The 18,371-nt window shown below is 54.0% G+C and overlaps 10 protein-coding genes across 10 annotated transcripts; 7 read left to right on the top strand and 3 right to left on the bottom strand.

Moving 5' to 3' along the window:
• Positions 1-274: 274 nt before the first annotated feature.
• On the top strand, positions 275-1,438 carry MYCGRDRAFT_92583 (uncharacterized protein; the record flags this gene model as incomplete). The annotated part of the gene is made up of 1 exon (XM_003853355.1): positions 275-1,438. One exon carries the CDS (start codon positions 275-277, stop codon positions 1,436-1,438), a length of 1,164 nt encoding a protein of 387 aa, XP_003853403.1.
• A 270-nt stretch (positions 1,439-1,708) lies between these two features.
• On the top strand, positions 1,709-2,318 carry MYCGRDRAFT_104171 (uncharacterized protein; the record flags this gene model as incomplete). The annotated part of the gene is made up of 1 exon (XM_003853356.1): positions 1,709-2,318. One exon carries the CDS (start codon positions 2,061-2,063, stop codon positions 2,217-2,219), a length of 159 nt encoding a protein of 52 aa, XP_003853404.1.
• Positions 2,319-3,007: 689 nt separating this feature from the next.
• On the top strand, positions 3,008-3,936 carry MYCGRDRAFT_109129 (uncharacterized protein; the record flags this gene model as incomplete). Its single annotated transcript, XM_003853357.1, has 5 exons — positions 3,008-3,093; positions 3,161-3,182; positions 3,289-3,393; positions 3,454-3,710; positions 3,817-3,936. 5 exons carry the CDS (start codon positions 3,070-3,072, stop codon positions 3,934-3,936), a joined length of 528 nt encoding a protein of 175 aa, XP_003853405.1.
• A 193-nt stretch (positions 3,937-4,129) lies between these two features.
• MYCGRDRAFT_40222 (uncharacterized protein) lies at positions 4,130-5,414 on the bottom strand (the record flags this gene model as incomplete). Its single annotated transcript, XM_003852955.1, has 4 exons — positions 4,130-4,477; positions 4,670-4,953; positions 5,017-5,112; positions 5,156-5,414. 4 exons carry the CDS (start codon positions 5,412-5,414, stop codon positions 4,130-4,132), a joined length of 987 nt encoding a protein of 328 aa, XP_003853003.1.
• Positions 5,415-6,052: 638 nt separating this feature from the next.
• Positions 6,053-7,036, top strand: MYCGRDRAFT_40830 (uncharacterized protein; the record flags this gene model as incomplete). The annotated part of the gene is made up of 1 exon (XM_003853358.1): positions 6,053-7,036. One exon carries the CDS (start codon positions 6,053-6,055, stop codon positions 7,034-7,036), a length of 984 nt encoding a protein of 327 aa, XP_003853406.1.
• Positions 7,037-7,534: 498 nt separating this feature from the next.
• Positions 7,535-8,112, top strand: MYCGRDRAFT_80455 (uncharacterized protein; the record flags this gene model as incomplete). Its single annotated transcript, XM_003853359.1, has 1 exon — positions 7,535-8,112. One exon carries the CDS (start codon positions 7,576-7,578, stop codon positions 7,873-7,875), a length of 300 nt encoding a protein of 99 aa, XP_003853407.1.
• A 279-nt stretch (positions 8,113-8,391) lies between these two features.
• Positions 8,392-8,898, top strand: MYCGRDRAFT_92580 (uncharacterized protein; the record flags this gene model as incomplete). The annotated part of the gene is made up of 1 exon (XM_003853360.1): positions 8,392-8,898. The coding sequence occupies one exon, from the start codon at positions 8,392-8,394 to the stop codon at positions 8,896-8,898; it is 507 nt and encodes a 168-aa protein (XP_003853408.1).
• Positions 8,899-10,712: 1,814 nt separating this feature from the next.
• Positions 10,713-12,078, bottom strand: MYCGRDRAFT_85720 (uncharacterized protein; the record flags this gene model as incomplete). The annotated part of the gene is made up of 2 exons (XM_003852954.1): positions 10,713-10,761; positions 10,865-12,078. 2 exons carry the CDS (start codon positions 12,076-12,078, stop codon positions 10,713-10,715), a joined length of 1,263 nt encoding a protein of 420 aa, XP_003853002.1.
• Positions 12,079-12,535: 457 nt separating this feature from the next.
• On the top strand, positions 12,536-15,880 carry MYCGRDRAFT_92578 (uncharacterized protein; the record flags this gene model as incomplete). Its single annotated transcript, XM_003853361.1, has 1 exon — positions 12,536-15,880. The coding sequence occupies one exon, from the start codon at positions 12,536-12,538 to the stop codon at positions 15,878-15,880; it is 3,345 nt and encodes a 1,114-aa protein (XP_003853409.1).
• Positions 15,881-16,047: 167 nt separating this feature from the next.
• Positions 16,048-17,570, bottom strand: MYCGRDRAFT_109128 (uncharacterized protein; the record flags this gene model as incomplete). The annotated part of the gene is made up of 3 exons (XM_003852953.1): positions 16,048-16,767; positions 16,871-17,193; positions 17,253-17,570. 3 exons carry the CDS (start codon positions 17,268-17,270, stop codon positions 16,311-16,313), a joined length of 798 nt encoding a protein of 265 aa, XP_003853001.1.
• Positions 17,571-18,371: the final 801 nt, after the last annotated feature.

The following is an 18,371-nucleotide window of genomic DNA, read 5'->3' as shown; positions in this document are numbered from 1 at the left end:
AACGCCTCGCACGTCCGTCATCGGCCTTACCTCGCAACACTTCCACCACACGTCCTCGGACAGCACGCGCCCGTGTTCTCTCATCGGCTTTCTTGCCTAGTCAAGTACGTCGCATCGACTTCGACAACGATCTGACAGACCTTTGTCTGGCCGGCGTCGTTCCTCGCCTCGCCGCCGCCACCGCGTCGACTCATCATCGCCTCCTTCATCTACACGGCCGCTGACTCATACGCGCTCTTTATAGGGAAGCTATCCGGTCTCCTCTCCCGTTATCATGGCCCAACTCTCCTCGATCGCACAGGCGCTTGCCGTGCAGACCTCCTCCGTCGCCATTCCGAATGCACGCAGCACCGCCGCCGACTACTCCGGCACTGCCAACTTCGAAAAGGCCGCCAACGCCTTGCTCACTCCGCCGAGCTCCATCTCTCCTCAGCTTCAAGCCCAGCGCACCCGTGCTGCGGCGTTCTCGCCACCGCCGAACAACATGAGTCAAGATACGGAGATGGAGGATTCTGCTGGCGAATACTCGCCGGATTTGGACAACATCCAGCCGTCGTCGACCGGCATGCCTCTCAGCCTCGGTGCCTTGTCTGATCTGGACAACGCGGTGACCATCACCCCGAGCATGCTGGCTAAGCAGCACCTGCCGGGCATCATGCTCGGTAACGGGCCACGACCCATCCGCTATGTGATGGGCGAGCTATGCCAAACAGTACCTGGCTTCTCGCGCATCGCACCGGCCAAGGCTCGCAGGATTGTGGTCGCGGCGCTCGGCAACCCTGCTGGAGGTGGACCCAACGGAGATGTCGTTTTCTCCAAGACTGGCTGGGGACGATGGGATGCGCACATCAAGGGGTCTTCTCGTGATTCCGCCATCGGCTCCTTCAACGAGGGCAACCTGTCGCCTCCACGCAGTGAGCAGGGCAGCTACGCCATGTCGCACAGTGATTCAGCAATCCACATGCACGCTCAGCATATGAATCAGAAGTACCGAGAAGGCTATTCTGGTGGTAGTTGGACCGCATCTAGCATCCGCGAGGAGGACGAACTCGACATGGATATGGATCCGGTGGAAGACGCCGCTGATAACATGTCTCTGGACGGCGATTCCTCTGACTCCTCGTCAGAAGAGTTGAACGAGGATACCGACGACGAAGATTGGGCTGCCGTTGGTATCGAAGCGTTGCGGAAGGCTTCAATGTCCACTTCCAACGTGACTCCTCGGCAGAACATCCGTGTCGGCAGTATCCCGTACAACGGACCCTGGGCATCGAAGAGCTGGCAGCGACCAACTATATCACAAAGTCGATCGTTCCAGTCAGCCTCGGTTCCGAACGGCGCCAACTTCCGAAAAGTGGACTATGGCGGTGCGCGCTCAGTCCAGACGCCAGAAGAGCAAGCTGCTGTGGCAGCGCTTCTCAGCTTGGGAAGCATGTGAGCATCTCACACATTCCGAGCTTCCTTTCAAGAACATCTTAATCACCGAGCCACTACATTGGCTCTATCCTTCCCTCTACCATGGACGACACTGGGCACCAGTCTTCGCATCAAGTGCTGACATCGAAGACATGGATTGACATGGGTGGCGTTCCCCTTTCTGGCTCTTTCAACAGCTTAATCACCATCGACATCATCATCATCAACAACGTCGGCGACATCGTCATCATCAATAACAGCATCATCAGCATCAACAACAGCACAGCCGTGCAGCACAGCCGTTGGACACAATTTTCAACCACCAACGACTTCGGACATTTCTTATTTACGCGACACGCATTTCATTACAGGGCAGACTTGACCTGCCCACATCACTTCCCTCTTGCAAACCAAAACGAATAATCTCTGGATAATACAGAACGGAGGACGACACTGGGCACCAGCCTCTACCGATCAAGTGCTGATCCGGATACACAGAGGACCTGGATTGACACGGGTGACGACGACTTTTCTGGATTTTGCATACTAGTACTACTTTCCCGGCGATGAACCCGGATGAACGAAAAGATATGGATATTGGGGGTTGGATCCACAGGTGGACGGTCAAGTGACTTTGTTGAACAATGGAACGATTTGGGTGGCGCTTGAAGTTCCCGGCGTTCCGATTTTCGACAGAGGCAAGAGGACGGTGGACGGAGGGAGGAGACAGGAGCAGGATCGGGAGAGGTCGACTAGTGGATTTCTTGGGTAACTCCTACTTTTGGGTCGGCGGGCAGTCATAGAGTCGGAGACGAAAGTCACGGCATGATGATCTTGCGCCGACCTGGAGAGAATGGCGAAACGCGCCCACACGGAATTGAAAGCCTGGAGCAAGCGATGACAATCTTGTAGCTCGCGGAAGAGACCTCGATGGCCTCTTTGCGCTCGAAGCTCGATGGAGTAGTGCTCTCAGGAATTCAGATTCTACTTTGGGGTGTGATTTGGCTGCTGGCGGCTTGAACATGAGGAGGAGGAGGAGGAGGAGCAAGGCAGTTCCGACGTAGGCGTCCCATTGATTTGGTCCACGCCTCCGCCCATGGTGCTGCATACTCTGGCTCACGGCCAGTACTTTGACTTGTACATATTCGAAAGAATCAAGCCTTTTAATGAGTCCGAGTTGAGATACTCTACTCGCCGACCTCCCTCACGCGCCTATCCCACCTCTCCTTCCGCAGCTCGATCGTGATGCTATCCTCAAGGCGAGGCCTTATCTTTCGACCCGGTCTTCAGCGGATGCATTCTCACTTGTTCCCTGTCCTGACGCTGCAAGCCATGTGGAGTGACCTGGAATTCCCTCACACTCACAGGCTCACCCACGCATCACTGATCTTCGCACATGCTCGGACTTTGGTGCCAACAATAGCACAGGCCTGGGCATGGTGAGCTGTGAGCTGTGGTATGACGCAACACCGACGATTGAGCTTCAGGAAGCTCCGGACATCACTTCACTCTCAATGTGAGCAGGTTTCTTTCTACACTCTTCTACACGGTATACCTCACGAGCTCGATCTGAAGTAGCTGTTTCATACAAACGTTTCGACGCTGTCCAATAAAGCCAATAGCTTCGGAACGACGAGCCTAGCCTTCGACAAAATGGCTTTGAGCGATTTGATCAACGTGAGCGAATACCATGCTTCATTGACAGTGTTCTAGAAAGGAATGACAGCTGACAGCTTCTCAACAGCCGTTTCACATCTACGTCTTCAGTACGTCTTCTCCAGCACTGTCCCAGGCTTCAACCACGCACCGCAGCATCTCATGGCCTTGTTCTACATTGCGAACAATGAAAGCATGCTGAAAGACAACGCACAGGCACGAGCTTCTGGTACTTCCTCCGCGGCATCGTACGAGTAATCGACCCAGCAACAGTCTGCGGCTGGTTCCGACCCCCATCGCAAGGCTTCGTCGACCCCAACGGTACATGATCCCCTCCCTGACCATCGAGACCGAAGACACTCGCTGATACCCAACGCTCAGACCTCGAACTCTACACCACCCGCACCGACGCCTACTGTCTCCTCGCCCTCTCCTTCATCCTACTCATCATCTCCGACGCCGTGCCCCTGCCATCATCTTACACCACCTCCGCTCTGGTCCCTCCCCCCTCCGACACCACCCGCCCGAAGTCTCCGTATGCGAGAGCCATCATCTTCGTGACGCTGCTGCATCATGCCGCGACGTGTGCGGGAGCGTATACGCACTGGGTGAAGCCGACGCATTGGACTGTTGCGATGGTGAGTCTCTTCGAATCTTAGCCTAGATGTGTGCTGCTCGAGTTGGAAATGAGACTCGGGCTGGGACTACTAATCTTGGTCTGGTCGTGGCTGACTTTTCAAACAGAGCATTGGAGTCTGGGGTAATTTGGCGTTGATTGCGGTGGGAATCGTGGCGCTCAGGTCGGATTTCGATGGGAAGAGGGATGTTGTTGCTGCTGGGAGGAAGGTGGGGAAGACGGCGTAGAAGCTGTCAATTCGGGAACTGGACGAGAGAAGACGGGCTGAGCTTAGATACGTCGCCATGGAGCATATGACGAAGTCGAATGTGGAAGCTGGGAAAGATCACCGAGCGTTATAAATCACGAGTCGAGGGATTTCACTCGCGGATTCGGCTCAAGCTTTCTCGTAGATTTGTCCACGAGTTCCTCCAAAGAACGTCACGTCTGCAGAGACTGTTCCGTGGAAGACGATGTCCAAGTCTTGATCCTCGCCTGCACCTCATCCAACACTCCATCTCCTCTCCAGAAGTGATCAACACCTTGAAAGCACTCCCACTGCAAACGCCCGGAGGATGTCGTTGACAGCCTCTCAACCCATTGCTTCAGCTTCTTGGCTGATGTGAAATGGTCCAAGGAGCCAAATAGGACCATGCTGGAGTACTCCATTGACAAGAATCCGGAGCCTGTGTTGCCGGCTTTGGCCGTGGGAAAGGCCAACCCTGGGGAGAGCAGCGTGGTCGTCATTGGGAATAGCACCGGCGAGATCATGAGATAGCTGACGTTAACCTTGGGAGCCGTGTCGTTCGATGACTCGACGACGTCACTCTCACTTTGTTTGGTCAAAGATCCGCTCGCGTTACGACTGTGCATGCGTGTCCTGATGCGTTGTGGTACTTCACGCACAATGTCAAATGACCGCCGCGAGTCCTGGCTTCGTCTTCGGTTAGAAGGATCGGTCTCTTCACCGCCCACAGTGACTTGTGAGGTCTGAGGTCGTGAGCGTGGGGATGATTCTGAATTCAGTCTACGCCCGCGAGGCGTTGACGGAGGTGAGGGTTCCAGTAGGCTTTGCCTGGTCCGTCTGGCCAGTGTGCGGGCTCGTAAATATATTTCGGACGCAGAAGTCCCCTTCTCGGCGGACTCGAAAGTCTCGATGATGTGCGACATGTGCGGAAGTCGCGCTAAGATGAGAGAACCGTAGGAGTAGCCTGCTAGAATGACTTGAAGCTTCGATGAAGGCTTATCGAGCTCTTGAGCATCCGCTGCGGCGGAAGACCTGTTTACGGCTGCAGACAGCGTGTCCGGTGCCAAAGGAATGCTCAGACTGTGCAGGTAGTACACGAGCAGCCCGATCGCTGAGGTGTAGTCGCCCACTTCCGGACTTCCAGTCCAGCTTGTCTTACCTGCCGAGTCACCGGCACCTCTATCAACCACGTCAATGACATTCGAGATGTGGAAGCACACGTAAAACTTGCCTGAAGTCGAATGTCACGACGATGTAGCCTTGTTTCAGGAGGCAGTGCGTTACTGCGAGCACAACATGATCATCTTGGCAGCCTCCGAAGGGTGCGTACGGATGTGCAATGACCGCTCCTTTCAGTGCCAATCGAGGCTCTTTGATGTCCATAATGACATGGCTGAGGTTCTTCGGATGGTAAAGCCGGACGGATAGAGCAATGTCATCGTGGATGGATGGCAGTGTGAAGGTGTATGCAGGCTCCATCGTGGTCGATCGAGCTGAGAGGGGAGCAGAGCCCATGATCAAATCCGCGCATCGGCATCTTTCAGCATATGCTGGTGACTCCGAGCTGTGGCAATGGCAGATATACACATGTGCTGTCTGTAATATATGGTTGATTGATGGTCTGGCGATCCTCAGAAAGCTAAAGGTAGCTCACAGGGCTGTCTCCAGCTCAGATCCTCGCTGCTAGCTTCAGGTTGCCTCCTTCTCAGGCGCAGCGCTCCATCCTTCCAACTTTCTCCGCTTCAAGACTTCACTCCCTTCCACGACTACATGCTGCTCCCTTCATCACTATTTTCACTTTCATCATCCTGTGCGCGAGTGACAGACTCTCGCTCTCCCTCACTTACATCTCGCCCTCACAGCAATGCACTCGACTGTCCATCGAAGGTCTGAGTCATCCACCCAGAGTCCCAAGGTTTGCTCGCGTTCAATGTTTATGGCACACTACCAGATTTCCTTCCTCTTTGCCTGGTAAGGTAGGTATGAGTAAGGAACGTATGAGTAAGGCGCCTCTCATAGATTCGCACCTTCATCACTTATAAACTCGCATTCCACCACGAGTTTCAGCAACTGCAATCACTTCACGTCACACATAACAGCACAAAATGGCCCCACCCATGATGAGACAGATCGGAAAAGGATTCTGCGGCAGCGTATGGGTAGATCCCGACATCCCCTCGCTCGTCATGAAGCGCGAAGACGGAGGTCCCTATCGATCCGTGACGACCGACTCCGTAATCCACACACGTCTTCTGCCAAACTTGCACACCGCTCGGAACTACCTGGGACTGGCGACTCGAGTCCTTATCCCGCAGCACCACGGCCTCTTCCACAAGGAAGACACTGATTGGTGGTACTGGCGTGCCGAGTCATTCCCAGCAGGCTATGAGCATACACACACCCTCGTTACGGAACGCATCCCACCACTTCCGCTCGAAGCTCGAGAGAAGCTCATCGACCTCTTCTGCGCTGAAAATACCAGAGAGGCCGTGAGAAAAAGCCGACAAGACGAAGACTGTCTCGTCCGCCCGTACCTCGGACGACGCACCTATCGAGCGACCCCAAGCAAGTTCTTCACACTCCGCAATAAGCCCCTCTGCGTCAACCAGATGGAGTCTATCAACCTTCCAGTACAGGACTATGCCCGAACTATGGCCGAAGGTCTGGCTGTCATGTATTGGAAAGCCAGAATGGATGCGAACGACATCGAGTTTGTGCTTGCTCCCGGGCGCTCAGGTGGAGGAGATTTCGACTCGGAGGTCCTGGGACGACATTCGCTCTGGGTGTTGGACTTTGATTGCGTCAAAATGATGACGCTTGACGTGCAAGGTATTGAACAAGCGGCGGCGGCGTACATGAGGAACGATCCATACTGGCCGCGGCCGGGCAGCGAGGTGCAGGCTGATCAGGATATTTGGGAGATATTTCGCGCGCGGTTTCTGGAAGCGAGTGCGCGCATACTTGGGAATGGGTCCGAGTTGGGGCAGTTGTTCGTCAAACGGTTGGAATTGCTTGTGCAGCAGAGCAAGGAGAATAAGCTGGCGATAGACGAGCGGTTGGGACAGGAGGCGGCGGTCACTGCTGGAGAGACAGTCATCTGATCTCTATACGGCCGTCCAGTTATAGTACCTGTCCGCTAATATGTACGCCTATTTGGTCGTCTTGCTATTTTACCTATGCGCTTCCTTGCACGCCTACGTAGCCGTAATCTGTAAGCTTACGCCCATATGGCCGTACTACTACTTTGCACAACCTCGAGAGCGGCGTTTCTTGCTACTATTGATCCTGATCAAACCGAACCGAAGACTTTGCAAAGCGGCAAAGCAATGTCAAGATCAAGACTCATGGATGTATTCGACCCAGATCGATAGGTCTACACGATGGACTGTGGAGCGGCATCACCCGCAGCGACCTCACTTCGAGGCATTCTTTCAACCTACCTTAGGTAGCTGTCCACTACAACAATCCATCAAAGCTAAAATCCATCACGAGAGACTCGGAAAAGCAATACATGGTCTTCGAGATCGCTCAGAAATCTCGATCCGGATCACTCATCATTTGCGCGAGAAGCCAACTTCAAACCATTTTCACCTACGAGAAAAAGCACCCGCGGCACTCGCTCCGGCCCATCACTATCACAATGACCACCGAAGCAGAAGCCACTGAATACCTCTCAAATCTTTTGAATCGGACTCTTCACCTCCATACGTCCGATGGCCGCATGTTCGTGGGTCAGATGAAGTGCACCGACAATGAGCGAAATATCATCCTGGCCATGACGCATGAGTATCGACAGCCATCTGAGTCCGACATCAAGCTCGCCGCGGAGAGGCACGAGAGATCTGGTGCTCCTGGAAATGTGAAGGTGGACATGAAGAAGCGATACGTGGGGCTTGTGGTGGTTCCGGGCCAGTACATCACGAAGGTTGAGTTGAGTTGAGTTGAGATTGAGGGAGGGTGGTGAAGTGAGGTACGGATGGCGTTTTTCAGAATTGAGGAGAAAGCGCTTTGCCTATCCTTGAGTGCATCCTCATTTGCTGTTTGCGGACATGAACACGGGAATGGGTGCTCCACAGGAAAAAAAGGCAAACGAGCCGAAGGCACATGCAAGAACACGGCGATGTACGGCTTCTTTCATAGGCACCTGCTGGAGATAGTCTCGAGCCGAGATACCGCCATTTATGAGCAAACGGAGCAGGTAGCACAAGCGAGACTCGTTGTCGCGGACAAGCTGATTTGTTGTGCGCCTTCACAACAACAAACAACACCGAGAGCAACAGGTTGTTCTGAGCTTGACACACAAGCTATCAGAAACTGCGCACAATCACCGGTCCACACTACACAGGCTTGGTACGTCTCTCACTCCCTTCGCGTCCTCACATCGGCTAACATGCTCGGCACAGCTCACACCCATAGCCAACAGGTTATCCTTCACAACTCAGCTCGGTCCTCATTCATGGCGCTGCGCACACTCACCCGCGGCCGCATCGCCTGCACCAACAGCGTCCACGAGCTCGACATCCTTGACACTCTTACCGACGATTGGGATCTCGAAGACCCACACCTCAGCAGTTCCGCGCTTGACCTTCATTTGCAATGCGAGTTCGCCGCGAAAGATGCGTCCGCAATCCACGACATTCTCATGGGCTTCATCACCAATGGAAACTACGCGGACTGGTTGTGTCAGGAATTGGCGTTGCGCCAGGAGAATGCTGTTGCGGCGGTAAAGAAGGTGGTGGAGTTGGTGAGGGAGCTGCAGGTGGGCTACATGCCGGAGATGGGAATTGGACTCAATGAGCTGAAGAAGAGGGCGGAGCATGTGTTGGTTCAGCTGCAGGGCTTGAATGGTATCTTTCAGCAGTTGCAGACGGATATTCAGATGGCGATGGCGGAACAGGCGCAGAAGCAGAGGGACGCGGAGGTGCAGGAAGAGGTCGATGCGCAGTTGGAGAAGGGTGTATGAAAGCTCCTCTGGACGATTGGGACGGTCGAATTCCGTGTTGATGGCGCAGCTTCGATGCGCACACCTGTAGAAGGAGTATGAATCATCGGGGCTAGCTTGAAGGTTAACATTGCGCGACCGAATGCTCGTCAGGTCTGTAGTGTCGACCTACATTCGATCTCATTCACTCTTACCTATTTGGACACTTTTCCTTTCTTCTGTCAAGCGCACAACGTCAAACATGTTGCTCCGTTTGCTGCACAGAAGGTTCCGCCGAAGAGTCGATGCTTCTCCGCTGTTTGCTTCCGAATTTTTCCTCCTGATCGTTGCCTTTTGAGGCTTCCTTGCTGCTCCGAATCTTCAAATTCCTCATCCGCCTCCTGCTCACATCGATACATCATCATGGCCAGCAGTAGGTTGAGGTTCGAGTTTGATCTCAATCCGATAAGCTGCGTCCAAAAATCCAACTACTGGAACATCCCCGAGAGCGCACGCCATGCATGCGATCAGGTAGGCTGCACTGTTACGGGAACATTGACTTGCAAAAGATGCATGTTTCACCGCTACTGCTCCAAGATCTGCCAGAAGAAAGCCTGGAAACGTCACAAAGCGACTTGTGTTCCATACCGTGCCCAACCTGTCTACGATATCGTCAGTCTGCAGCAAGATCAGCCGAACTACTTCAGAAACTCTGCGGCCTCACCTCGCATGGACCGACCCAACGTTGCCGTCAACATACGACAGACTGGTTGCCCATCGCGTGTTTTGATGGAACTCATGGCCAAACTCTTTGCGGAGCTCCAGGTCCGCACCGGCTACTACAACCAGGCCCGTTATCCCAAGACAGTGATCATACTCCGAGATCAGGAAGGATGTGAAGAATTATTCAAGCAGTTCGAACATCTTTTCGGCAATCAATTGGTCGGCCCAGATCTATTCAATACCCTGGTCCGAAGAATCGACCAGACCACAACCGCAGAGGCTCGCATCGCTTTCTTGGAGAAGTGGAGTCACCCAGGTTCCGAAGTTCGCATCGTCATCACATCGCCCAACGACGACGACGAGATGGTGGTCGCGGATGTGGAAAATGTCGTCGTTCTTGAAGTGGAAACTCCAGACCGCTGTTGCACTCGCTGGCAGCGCATGGCAAGGATGTGCGGTCAGCAAGGCGTGTATTTGGCAATCTCGCCGACGGTGAAGTTTCTGGTGGAAGACACCATCAACGAGGCTGCTGGAAAAAAGTTCGACATGCGCACGGATCCGTGGATACCAGCGATGTGGAAGGGAGAAAAAGAACGCATCTTCAAGAACATCCAATTCTTTGAGAAGAAGTGGGAGCAATTCAGTCTGCAAAAGCTGGGCGATGCTGTCCAAAGCGAGGATTTCTGGTTCGCCGATGGAGACAGCGATGACTTGATCTCGGCTCGCGGCTCGTATTTCTCACCCACTCCGGATCGCGAAAAGTTACACAGAGCAAGACTGGCGGAGTGGGTTGCTGAGAAATGAGATGGTGTTGGATGTCGAAGCCCTTTGCCCATCTAAGGACGGAAGCAGGATCATTGTCCTTCAAGTGATTCGGAGCGCGGAGGACGACCTTGGTGAACTCTGGTAGCGCGAAAGATTTCCAGGAAGCGGAGAGATGATCAACAGTACCTCGTGGTATACTCGCCATGAAAGCACGAACCACACCTTGCCTGGCGGCCAAAGGACGCCTCATGATTCAGTGCGGGCAACTCAACAGGACCTGAATCGAGTGTACCGGTCAATGAGGCTCTTCTTGGAATTCGCGAGGCGCGACCAGGCCCAATGTGGATATCCAGGAGGAGCTATCTCCATCACTGCCTATTCCTCAGCATCTGTGTCTTCATGCTTCGAGAAGAGCAGCTCAGGATCCGGATGGTCATCGTCCGCATCGGAAACGTTCCCAGAATGAGCACGAGCAGTTGCCAAACTCATATCGAGCTCGCGCATCGTCTCGCCAGCTGACCTGGCCGCCGCGTTTGCGTTTCCAAGATGCTCCTGGGACTCTTTCTCGCTGTGATGGCCACCTCCGCTAGCTTCCAATACTTCTACGAGTATCTCTTTGCCCTTGATCAATGCATCCAATTCCGCGCCTATCGCAACCACCAACAGCTTCCAGCCACGTTCGTCCGCAGTCTTGAGCTTGTCTTGCAATAATTCGGTGACGGTATCGATCTGCTCGAGAATGTCCTTAAGTCTCTCCGGTGCAGTGGTTGACGGTGGATCCTCCCAAGCCGATGGAGAGTCCGGCGTCAAAGTTGACATCTCCGATCTCAAGCGCTTTTCAAAAGCGGTAATCTCAGAGACAGTCTCTTCCCACATTGCTGCTCCTTCGACCAAGGCAGATTTCTCAAACTCGGTCTGTTTCCGTTGGAGCTCCACCACTTTGTGCTGTTCAGTCCAGTATTCTTTAGCCATTTCAAGGTTTCTTCGCTTCGGAGGAAGCTGCCAGACTGATTGACTTCCATCTCGCGATCTCGACGGTGAAGTGCTGTCCACTGGCTTAAAGCTCAAGAACTTCTGTATATCCTCCTCTAGCATCTGCAGACTAGACGTGTACGATGCCATCTTTGCCTGAACAGAGTTTTCGATCGCCGCCGCCTGTCTTATTAGCTTGCGATGTCTCGTCTTCATTTCCATGAGCTGCAATTCGACCTTGTTGATCTCCGCTTGCACCGCATCCGCTTCTGTCCGCAATCGTTGCACTCGAATCGTCTCTTCACTGTCGTCGACATGATGCGAGGCCTCGCGTAGACCCTCACGCTTCTGTTCCCAAGCATTGATTTGCGCCAGCGTCTTCTCACTTCCTTGTATACTCCTGTCCACGTCCCGTAGCTCCTCGTCTTTCAACGCGGCCAGCGCGAGTATGCTTCGATATATACCCTTTCGCGCGCTTCGAAGTCCAGGCTGACGACGAGGTGGCCTACGACTCGTCCCGGACGCGCTCTTCGCGCTGTGCATTGTCGGGGTTGTGCTGCCAGCTGAGCTTCGCTCGTCCGCTCCTCCACCCTCCAAGCCTCGAATCAACCCATCTGCTTGAGCGTCCAACAAGAACTGTAGATCCGCTTGTAACTGCTCTTGCCTGTCATCGAACGGAGACGTCTTCTCCAGCACGGCCGACTCTGCGATCGTACTTCGAGCTGGCGCATAGACACTCTGCACGATTGGTGGTGGAATCATGGATGCTAATGGTGATGGACTTCGCCAACGAGGGAGTTCGTGGTTGGAATTTGATATATACCGGTCTTCTCTAGGCGAGGTTGCCGATAACCAAGACTTGCTCGAAGCCATCTTGTCGACCGATGCGATTGTCACAAGCGATGTCTTGTGGAAGGCAGTCGTGTGATCGACTGGTCGCGTGGTTGTCTCAGAGGTCGCGTGGGTGGGTCTCCGAACGCGACGAATCCATATCTATCAATAAAGTGTCGACACTCGAGCCTGGACTAGATTGTCGTGTAATCGCAGGCAGCTGGCGTAGGTGTTAGATTGTCTTTGTATGGTATGTTGACATTTGACAAGGTGGAGCTCCTCCACACGGAGCTGAGACCGACGCGGCAGGGATCCGCGATCACATGTTAAAGGAATTTCGACGTCGTCGTTGACACTTTCCATCTTTCTCGTCCTGGCGATCTTCCACATGCAACATGAGCATCACCGCGTCCCGGTGACAGCGCTCGGATTCTGGCATCAATATGTGCTTCTCGCCGGAGAAGGAACCTTCATCAAGGCTTACGATGTCAAGAAGAAGATTCTGCTAGCGAAGGTTGAGGTCTTCGATGGCCAGGCTGTCCATGGAATTGTTGTTAGCAACGAAAGAGGAGAGGATTCTCAAGTTATAGTCTGGGGCGGTCGTCTTCTTCGCCAGCTCAGGGCCCGATTATCAGGGACCACTCTTGAACTGGACTTGGGTCCGCTGAAGGAAGACGACGACTGGATCTTGGACGCAGCCTTTGCTCCTGTCCAAGCAGAGAAGGCACCGAAGATTGCCATCGTGACGGCCCACAATTCGCTGAGCATCGGGACACTGGATGACGCTCTCGACATTAAGCTCGATCTCCTTGTGCCTGGCTCCAATTGCATTCTCTACGCTGCAGATGTTACATGGCTAAGTGCAGACGAGTGTCTCATTGCGTCTGGGACCGCTTTCGGAGATGTCATAGTGTGGTCGTGTAATCTGACAGAGGACGGTGGAATATTGTCCGTCAAGCATGAAACACATTACACCTTCTCAGCACACGATGGTTCTGTGTTCGGAGTCCAGATCTCGTCGAAAGCTGTTGCTTCCACCTTTGAGGGAAGAATGCATGTGCTTGCTAGCTGTAGCGACGATCGCACAATCCGGCTGTGGGACATATCCGATCTTTCTCCGAACAGCTCGACGCTGGCTGAAGGGCAACGTGAGACCGGCTTCGGTTCGCATCGAGATGGAGATGAGCATGCTCCGCAGTGCCTCGCCAAGGCCATGGGTCATGGTTCCAGGATCTGGACTGCTCGTTTCTTACTTGACGAGACGAATAAGAGGTCCGCGCCTGCTGGCATTGACGAATTATCCATTGTTTCATTCGGCGAGGACGCAAGCTGTATTTTCTGGACGCCAGAGCCGACCAGACCCTCTATTGAACAGTACCCTTACGTCTTGAGGCAGACTCACATGCAAAAGTCCCACACCGGGAAGAACATCTGGTCAGTGACCATCGATCCCTCACTCCGTATCGCCACAGGAGGAGCGGACGGCTCGATCGCGATCCGGTCATGGCCAAAACTTCGACGAGCAGATCGTCCTTCTGAAGTCGATCGCAAGCTTTTGCTATGCGGCCAAGAGTCTGACAGCTTCAGGACCTTTGCCTTCCTCTCACACAATAGTATTCTAGCAACAACTGACAGCGGCAGGCTCGTCACGCTACAGTCTCATGGTGGTGTTCAGCTTGACTCCAAGGAAGTGTCCTCGACCATTGACGGCCTTCGAGGATATTCAACCATGGCCAGCGTGCCAGGCTATGGTTTTGCAGCTGGAAACCAAGGTGACGTGTATTCATATGTTCACAGAACTGGCCGGATCACCAAGATTCTCTCGACGGGGCGCAAAATTGCTTCCTTGTTTGCCGATTCTGAGCACGCGGAGCATCTTGATCAGTCTCCCGAGTGGATCGGTCTTCTGGTCACACAAGTCAACTCCGACTCGGCACTGCTCTGTACACTACTGTCTAATTCAGTCGCAGTCGTGACTGATGATCAGAGCGACACCGTCACCCGGCAAATTGAGCTGGCGTTGCCGGAGAATTTTGTTGTGACAAGTTACGCGCGGACTACACTAGGCCTTGCAAGTGTCGTGGTCTTAGGCTCAAGAAACGGCTCTATTGCGATGTTTGATGTTAGCTCGACGACTGGTGCTGTCCCGATCACACACACCTCGCTTCTCACCTCAGTCCACGGCAAAGAAGCTGTCACAAGCCTCAAATTCGCAGGCAGCTCGGTCAATTCTCGACACGTCCTCTTCTCCACAGGCCGCGACGGCACGTACGCTGCACACGCTTTCCAGTCACCAGTCGAGAAGCTACAAACACAACTCGTCCACCAGCTATCTCTACCCTTTGGACCCAACATCGAAGGCATCGGTCACTCTCCCGCTGGCCACATCTGGCTCTGGGGCTTCCGCAGCAAACAATTCGTCGTCTTCGACATCACTTCCCAACAAGAAGTCATGACCGTTGAGTGCGGCGGCGCGCATCGCACATGGGCCTTTCAGCCCCTCGAAAATGGCGGGACATTCTTCTGGATCAAAGCTAGCAAGCTTTACTGGAAATCACAAATCGAGTTGCCCTTCCAGACACTCAATGCTGGTGGTCATGGAAGAGAGATCAAGGCGGTGGCAGTATCGCGGGCTAGCCAACAGCTTATTGCTACTGGAGCGGAGGATACCAACATCAAGCTCAGTACGTATAACAAGCGGCAAGGCTTTCAGACCTTACACACCTTGCAGAAGCATAATACCGGAATCCAGCATCTGCAATGGTCACCAGACGGGCTCCACCTCTTCTCCAGCGGCGGATTCGAAGAGTTCTACGTTTGGAAGATCGCTCTTGGTGTCCCTGAGCTCGGGATAGGAGTGGTCTGCCAGTCTGCACACCCCAACAGCGGCCGCTCTGACCTTCGCATCACGCACTTTTCGGCTCATCCTACTACTGATACACCAGTCGAGTCGCCGACCTTCCACATCACGATGACGTATTCCGACTCGATGCTTCGCACCTGGTCTTACCACGACCGAAACTGGGCACTCCTATCGCAAGGCTCTTACCTGACATCCTGTCTGACGCAAGTTCTATCACCACCCCCAGCTTCCGGCGCTGTTCCTTCGAACGGAGACCACAATCCAGCACCACTCATAACAGCCAGTACAGACGGCTACCTCGCAATCTGGTCTGCGCCTGCCTCCACCGACGCTCTTCTGTCCACCCCAGCAGAGTCAGAATTCAAGTGGCATCAACGCCACAAAGCGCACCAGAACTCCATCCTCTCCCTGACCGCCCTCCCTCTACCCGACGGCACAACACTCCTCCTCTCCACCGGCGACGACAACGCTCTCGGCATCACCCGCCTTCAAATCTCCGACACGGGCTCTCGATCAGAAGCGGGATTGCGCACGCTGCTCGTACCGAATGCGCACGCCGCGGCGATAACGGGACTAGTTGTGCTATCACACAAGAGTGTTCTCAGCGAATCGACTTCAATGCATAGTCCCGCTAAGGAGGAATTGGTGATCTGCACGACGAGTCTCGACCAACGTCTCAAACTCTGGCGCGTGAAAGTGGACATCTCGAAAGAAGGCGTCGATGGCGTGGATGTGCGGTTTGTAGGAAGTCGCTTCTCGGCCGTAGCAGACTGTGCGGGCGTGGAGGGATTGAGAGCTGGGAGCAAGAAGGATGGAGATGTGGATGGAGTCCTTGTGTTTGGCGTGGGAATGGAAATTTGGCGGGTTTGAGAGTTGGAACTCGTGTGACTGATCAAGTAAGCTGAAGTGTATTACACGAGGAACCGCCCCTTGACTAAAATGCTGTTGATCCTTTCAACATCCGCTGTTTGGGATGGCATTATAGAGGAGTACTACCGCCCTACGCCGCCCTGGTCTTCTTCAAGACTGTCTGTGTCGATCTCTTCTGCCTGTTCTGTTCATAGGCGTGGCTGCCCCATATCTTCGTCCTTTGGCGTTCTCTTCCCGAATTAAACTCTGGAAGCTCCTTTCTTCCTCGATCGTGGAAGCATCTCCTATTCTCCATCATGAAAGCTTCTCTCGTCCAGTCACATCCATCTCATCAGCACCATCGACCAAGATCCAAGAAAAAAATCCCAACGCCCCGCTCGTCATCGCAGTGCGCTACCCAAAGAAAATCCAAACCATTTCCTTCGTTCTCTCACTCCTCCAAAGTCGCCACATCAATCCCATCCTTCGGCTTTAAACTACTCGCCTTCAACTCGGGAATCTTCCCGATCCAACAATTCGCCGGCCTCGTCGCATTGCTCTGATACACCGCCACGGAACACTCGCTCGAATCCGCCCAATAATTGTACGCCGCGCAGACTTCGACGCAGTCGGAGAAGGAGTAGACGAAAGCGGAGGTGAGTTTCGCTTTGTCGGTGATGGGGTTGGAGAGCGCGCAGTGTTTTGTGAAGGAGAGGCCTGCGGAGGCGTGCGAGGTGTTGGAGGAGGTGGTGAGGGTGGAGGTGTCGGAGATGTGGGCGAAGGAGGAGGTGTAGAGGGTGTTGTCGGAGTCCGGACAGTCGGAGAGGGGTTCGTAGGTCGGGACTGGGGCGTTGTAGGTTGAGGAGGCGGAGGCGGTCGAAGGGCGAGAGGGTGAAGTTGCGTTGTTGCTGTGAGAGGTCAGTGTGAGGTCTGGACAATGGGATGTTTGTGAAGAGGTTTGTAGCCCTTGCTTCGAGAGGACCGATTTGGTGGGATGGCAATGCAACTTACAACATGTCCGCCTCGTGCTGGTCTCGTAGTTGTTTCCCGCCTACTGCTCCTCCTACTGCGGCACCAACCACGATGAGAATCATAATCGCAGCTACGACCAGAAAAGTCTTGATCTTCATTCCAAAAATGATGCGCGGCGGTCGGTTGTCATTGTCAAAGGCATGTCGATTGTATCTGTCATGCGCTGAGGCGGGTGATTCGCGAAGCACTGGGTACTTGTCGGAGGAGGGATATACATTGTCGTCGTATTCGAGACCATGTGCGGGTGCGACTTCGGGAGCATTGTGGTATTGGTATAGCGCTGACATACGTTGTGGAAGGCTCTGTCATGGAGGTGTCAGTTCATGTTCAGTCTGAGAGGATCGGCAGTCCGTCGACTGACCGGTGAAGGATCCATCATGCTGGGCGATGATCAAAGTGCAATGCGACACCGCAGATGGTCGCAGAGGACAAGCCTCTCGCTGCGGTGCGAAGGAAGGAATCGTGTATCGGATGGATGTCGTTGAGAGTGGTGAAACAGCAGCGATTCGGCAGTGCGGGAGGAGGAGCGACGGAGAAAGAGCAGGTGAAGTGGAAGGTTCGTTCAAAGAATGGATGTGGTCGTTGATCACTGTGGGGGTGGATGGAGTGGTGCGGCACAGTGGTCTGGCACAGCTCGCACTGCTGGCATCCGGTCGAAGAAGACGGCTCACACGCAGGAGAAAGGGAAGAGAAGTGCAGGCAAGAGAACAGGCAAGAACAGGCCAAGAATGAAGAAGCGGCTTGAAGCAGGAAAGGCGAGAAGGTGCACTCTCCACTCGACGACCATCTGCCTTTGGTCGTTTGACTAGCGATCCCCGTTCAGATGGCGCGCGCTGGTGGCTTCACACTAATCGCACATCCCGGCCACTAGTTCGCTCAGGTATCTTGTATCGCAGGCTTGGATTGATGCATATACAGTACACACCATTGTCTGTTGTTATTGGCCCCTCCATATACTCATTCTATGCTCGGAACAATCTTCTTCTTCCTCATCCCGAACACAGCGTCTCCCAATGCGCCGGATCCCACGAGCAATCTCGCTCGAACCAGCTCCCACTCCGCCAATGTTGCACCAAGTCAATATCTCATACAATCAATGCATGCACCCCTGGTCGAACAGCGCACAAACAGGGCCGACCCGAACCAGAGCGGCACCCCCATGTTCCAGCACTCTACCCACTCCGACACGGATGGTCGACGCGCGATGCATCTCTCAGCACACTCTAGAACTATCACCTCCTCCCCAAGCCCCGACGTAACAGGTTTATACTTTGTAGCGTCGCCGAGCTAACGCGCAGACGACCCCTGGACACATGAGGAAAGTTCTTGTACCACGCATCTGTTTCCGTCGCCTTCGGACGTGGGGCAAAATCTCCGTCGGTCGGGTCGGAACAATAGACAACAGGCTTGATCCTGAAGCGTCTCTGGTCTGATGTATGGTCATGCAAAAGGACATGTCCGGTTGAAAAGCCAAAGCCGT

Source organism: Zymoseptoria tritici, chromosome 4 (genome assembly GCF_000219625.1).
Source record: "Zymoseptoria tritici IPO323 chromosome 4, whole genome shotgun sequence".
Taxonomy (NCBI): domain Eukaryota; kingdom Fungi; phylum Ascomycota; class Dothideomycetes; order Mycosphaerellales; family Mycosphaerellaceae; genus Zymoseptoria; species Zymoseptoria tritici.
The sequence above is the reverse complement of the archived record's forward strand: the minus strand, read 5'-3'. Positions and strand labels throughout refer to the sequence as shown.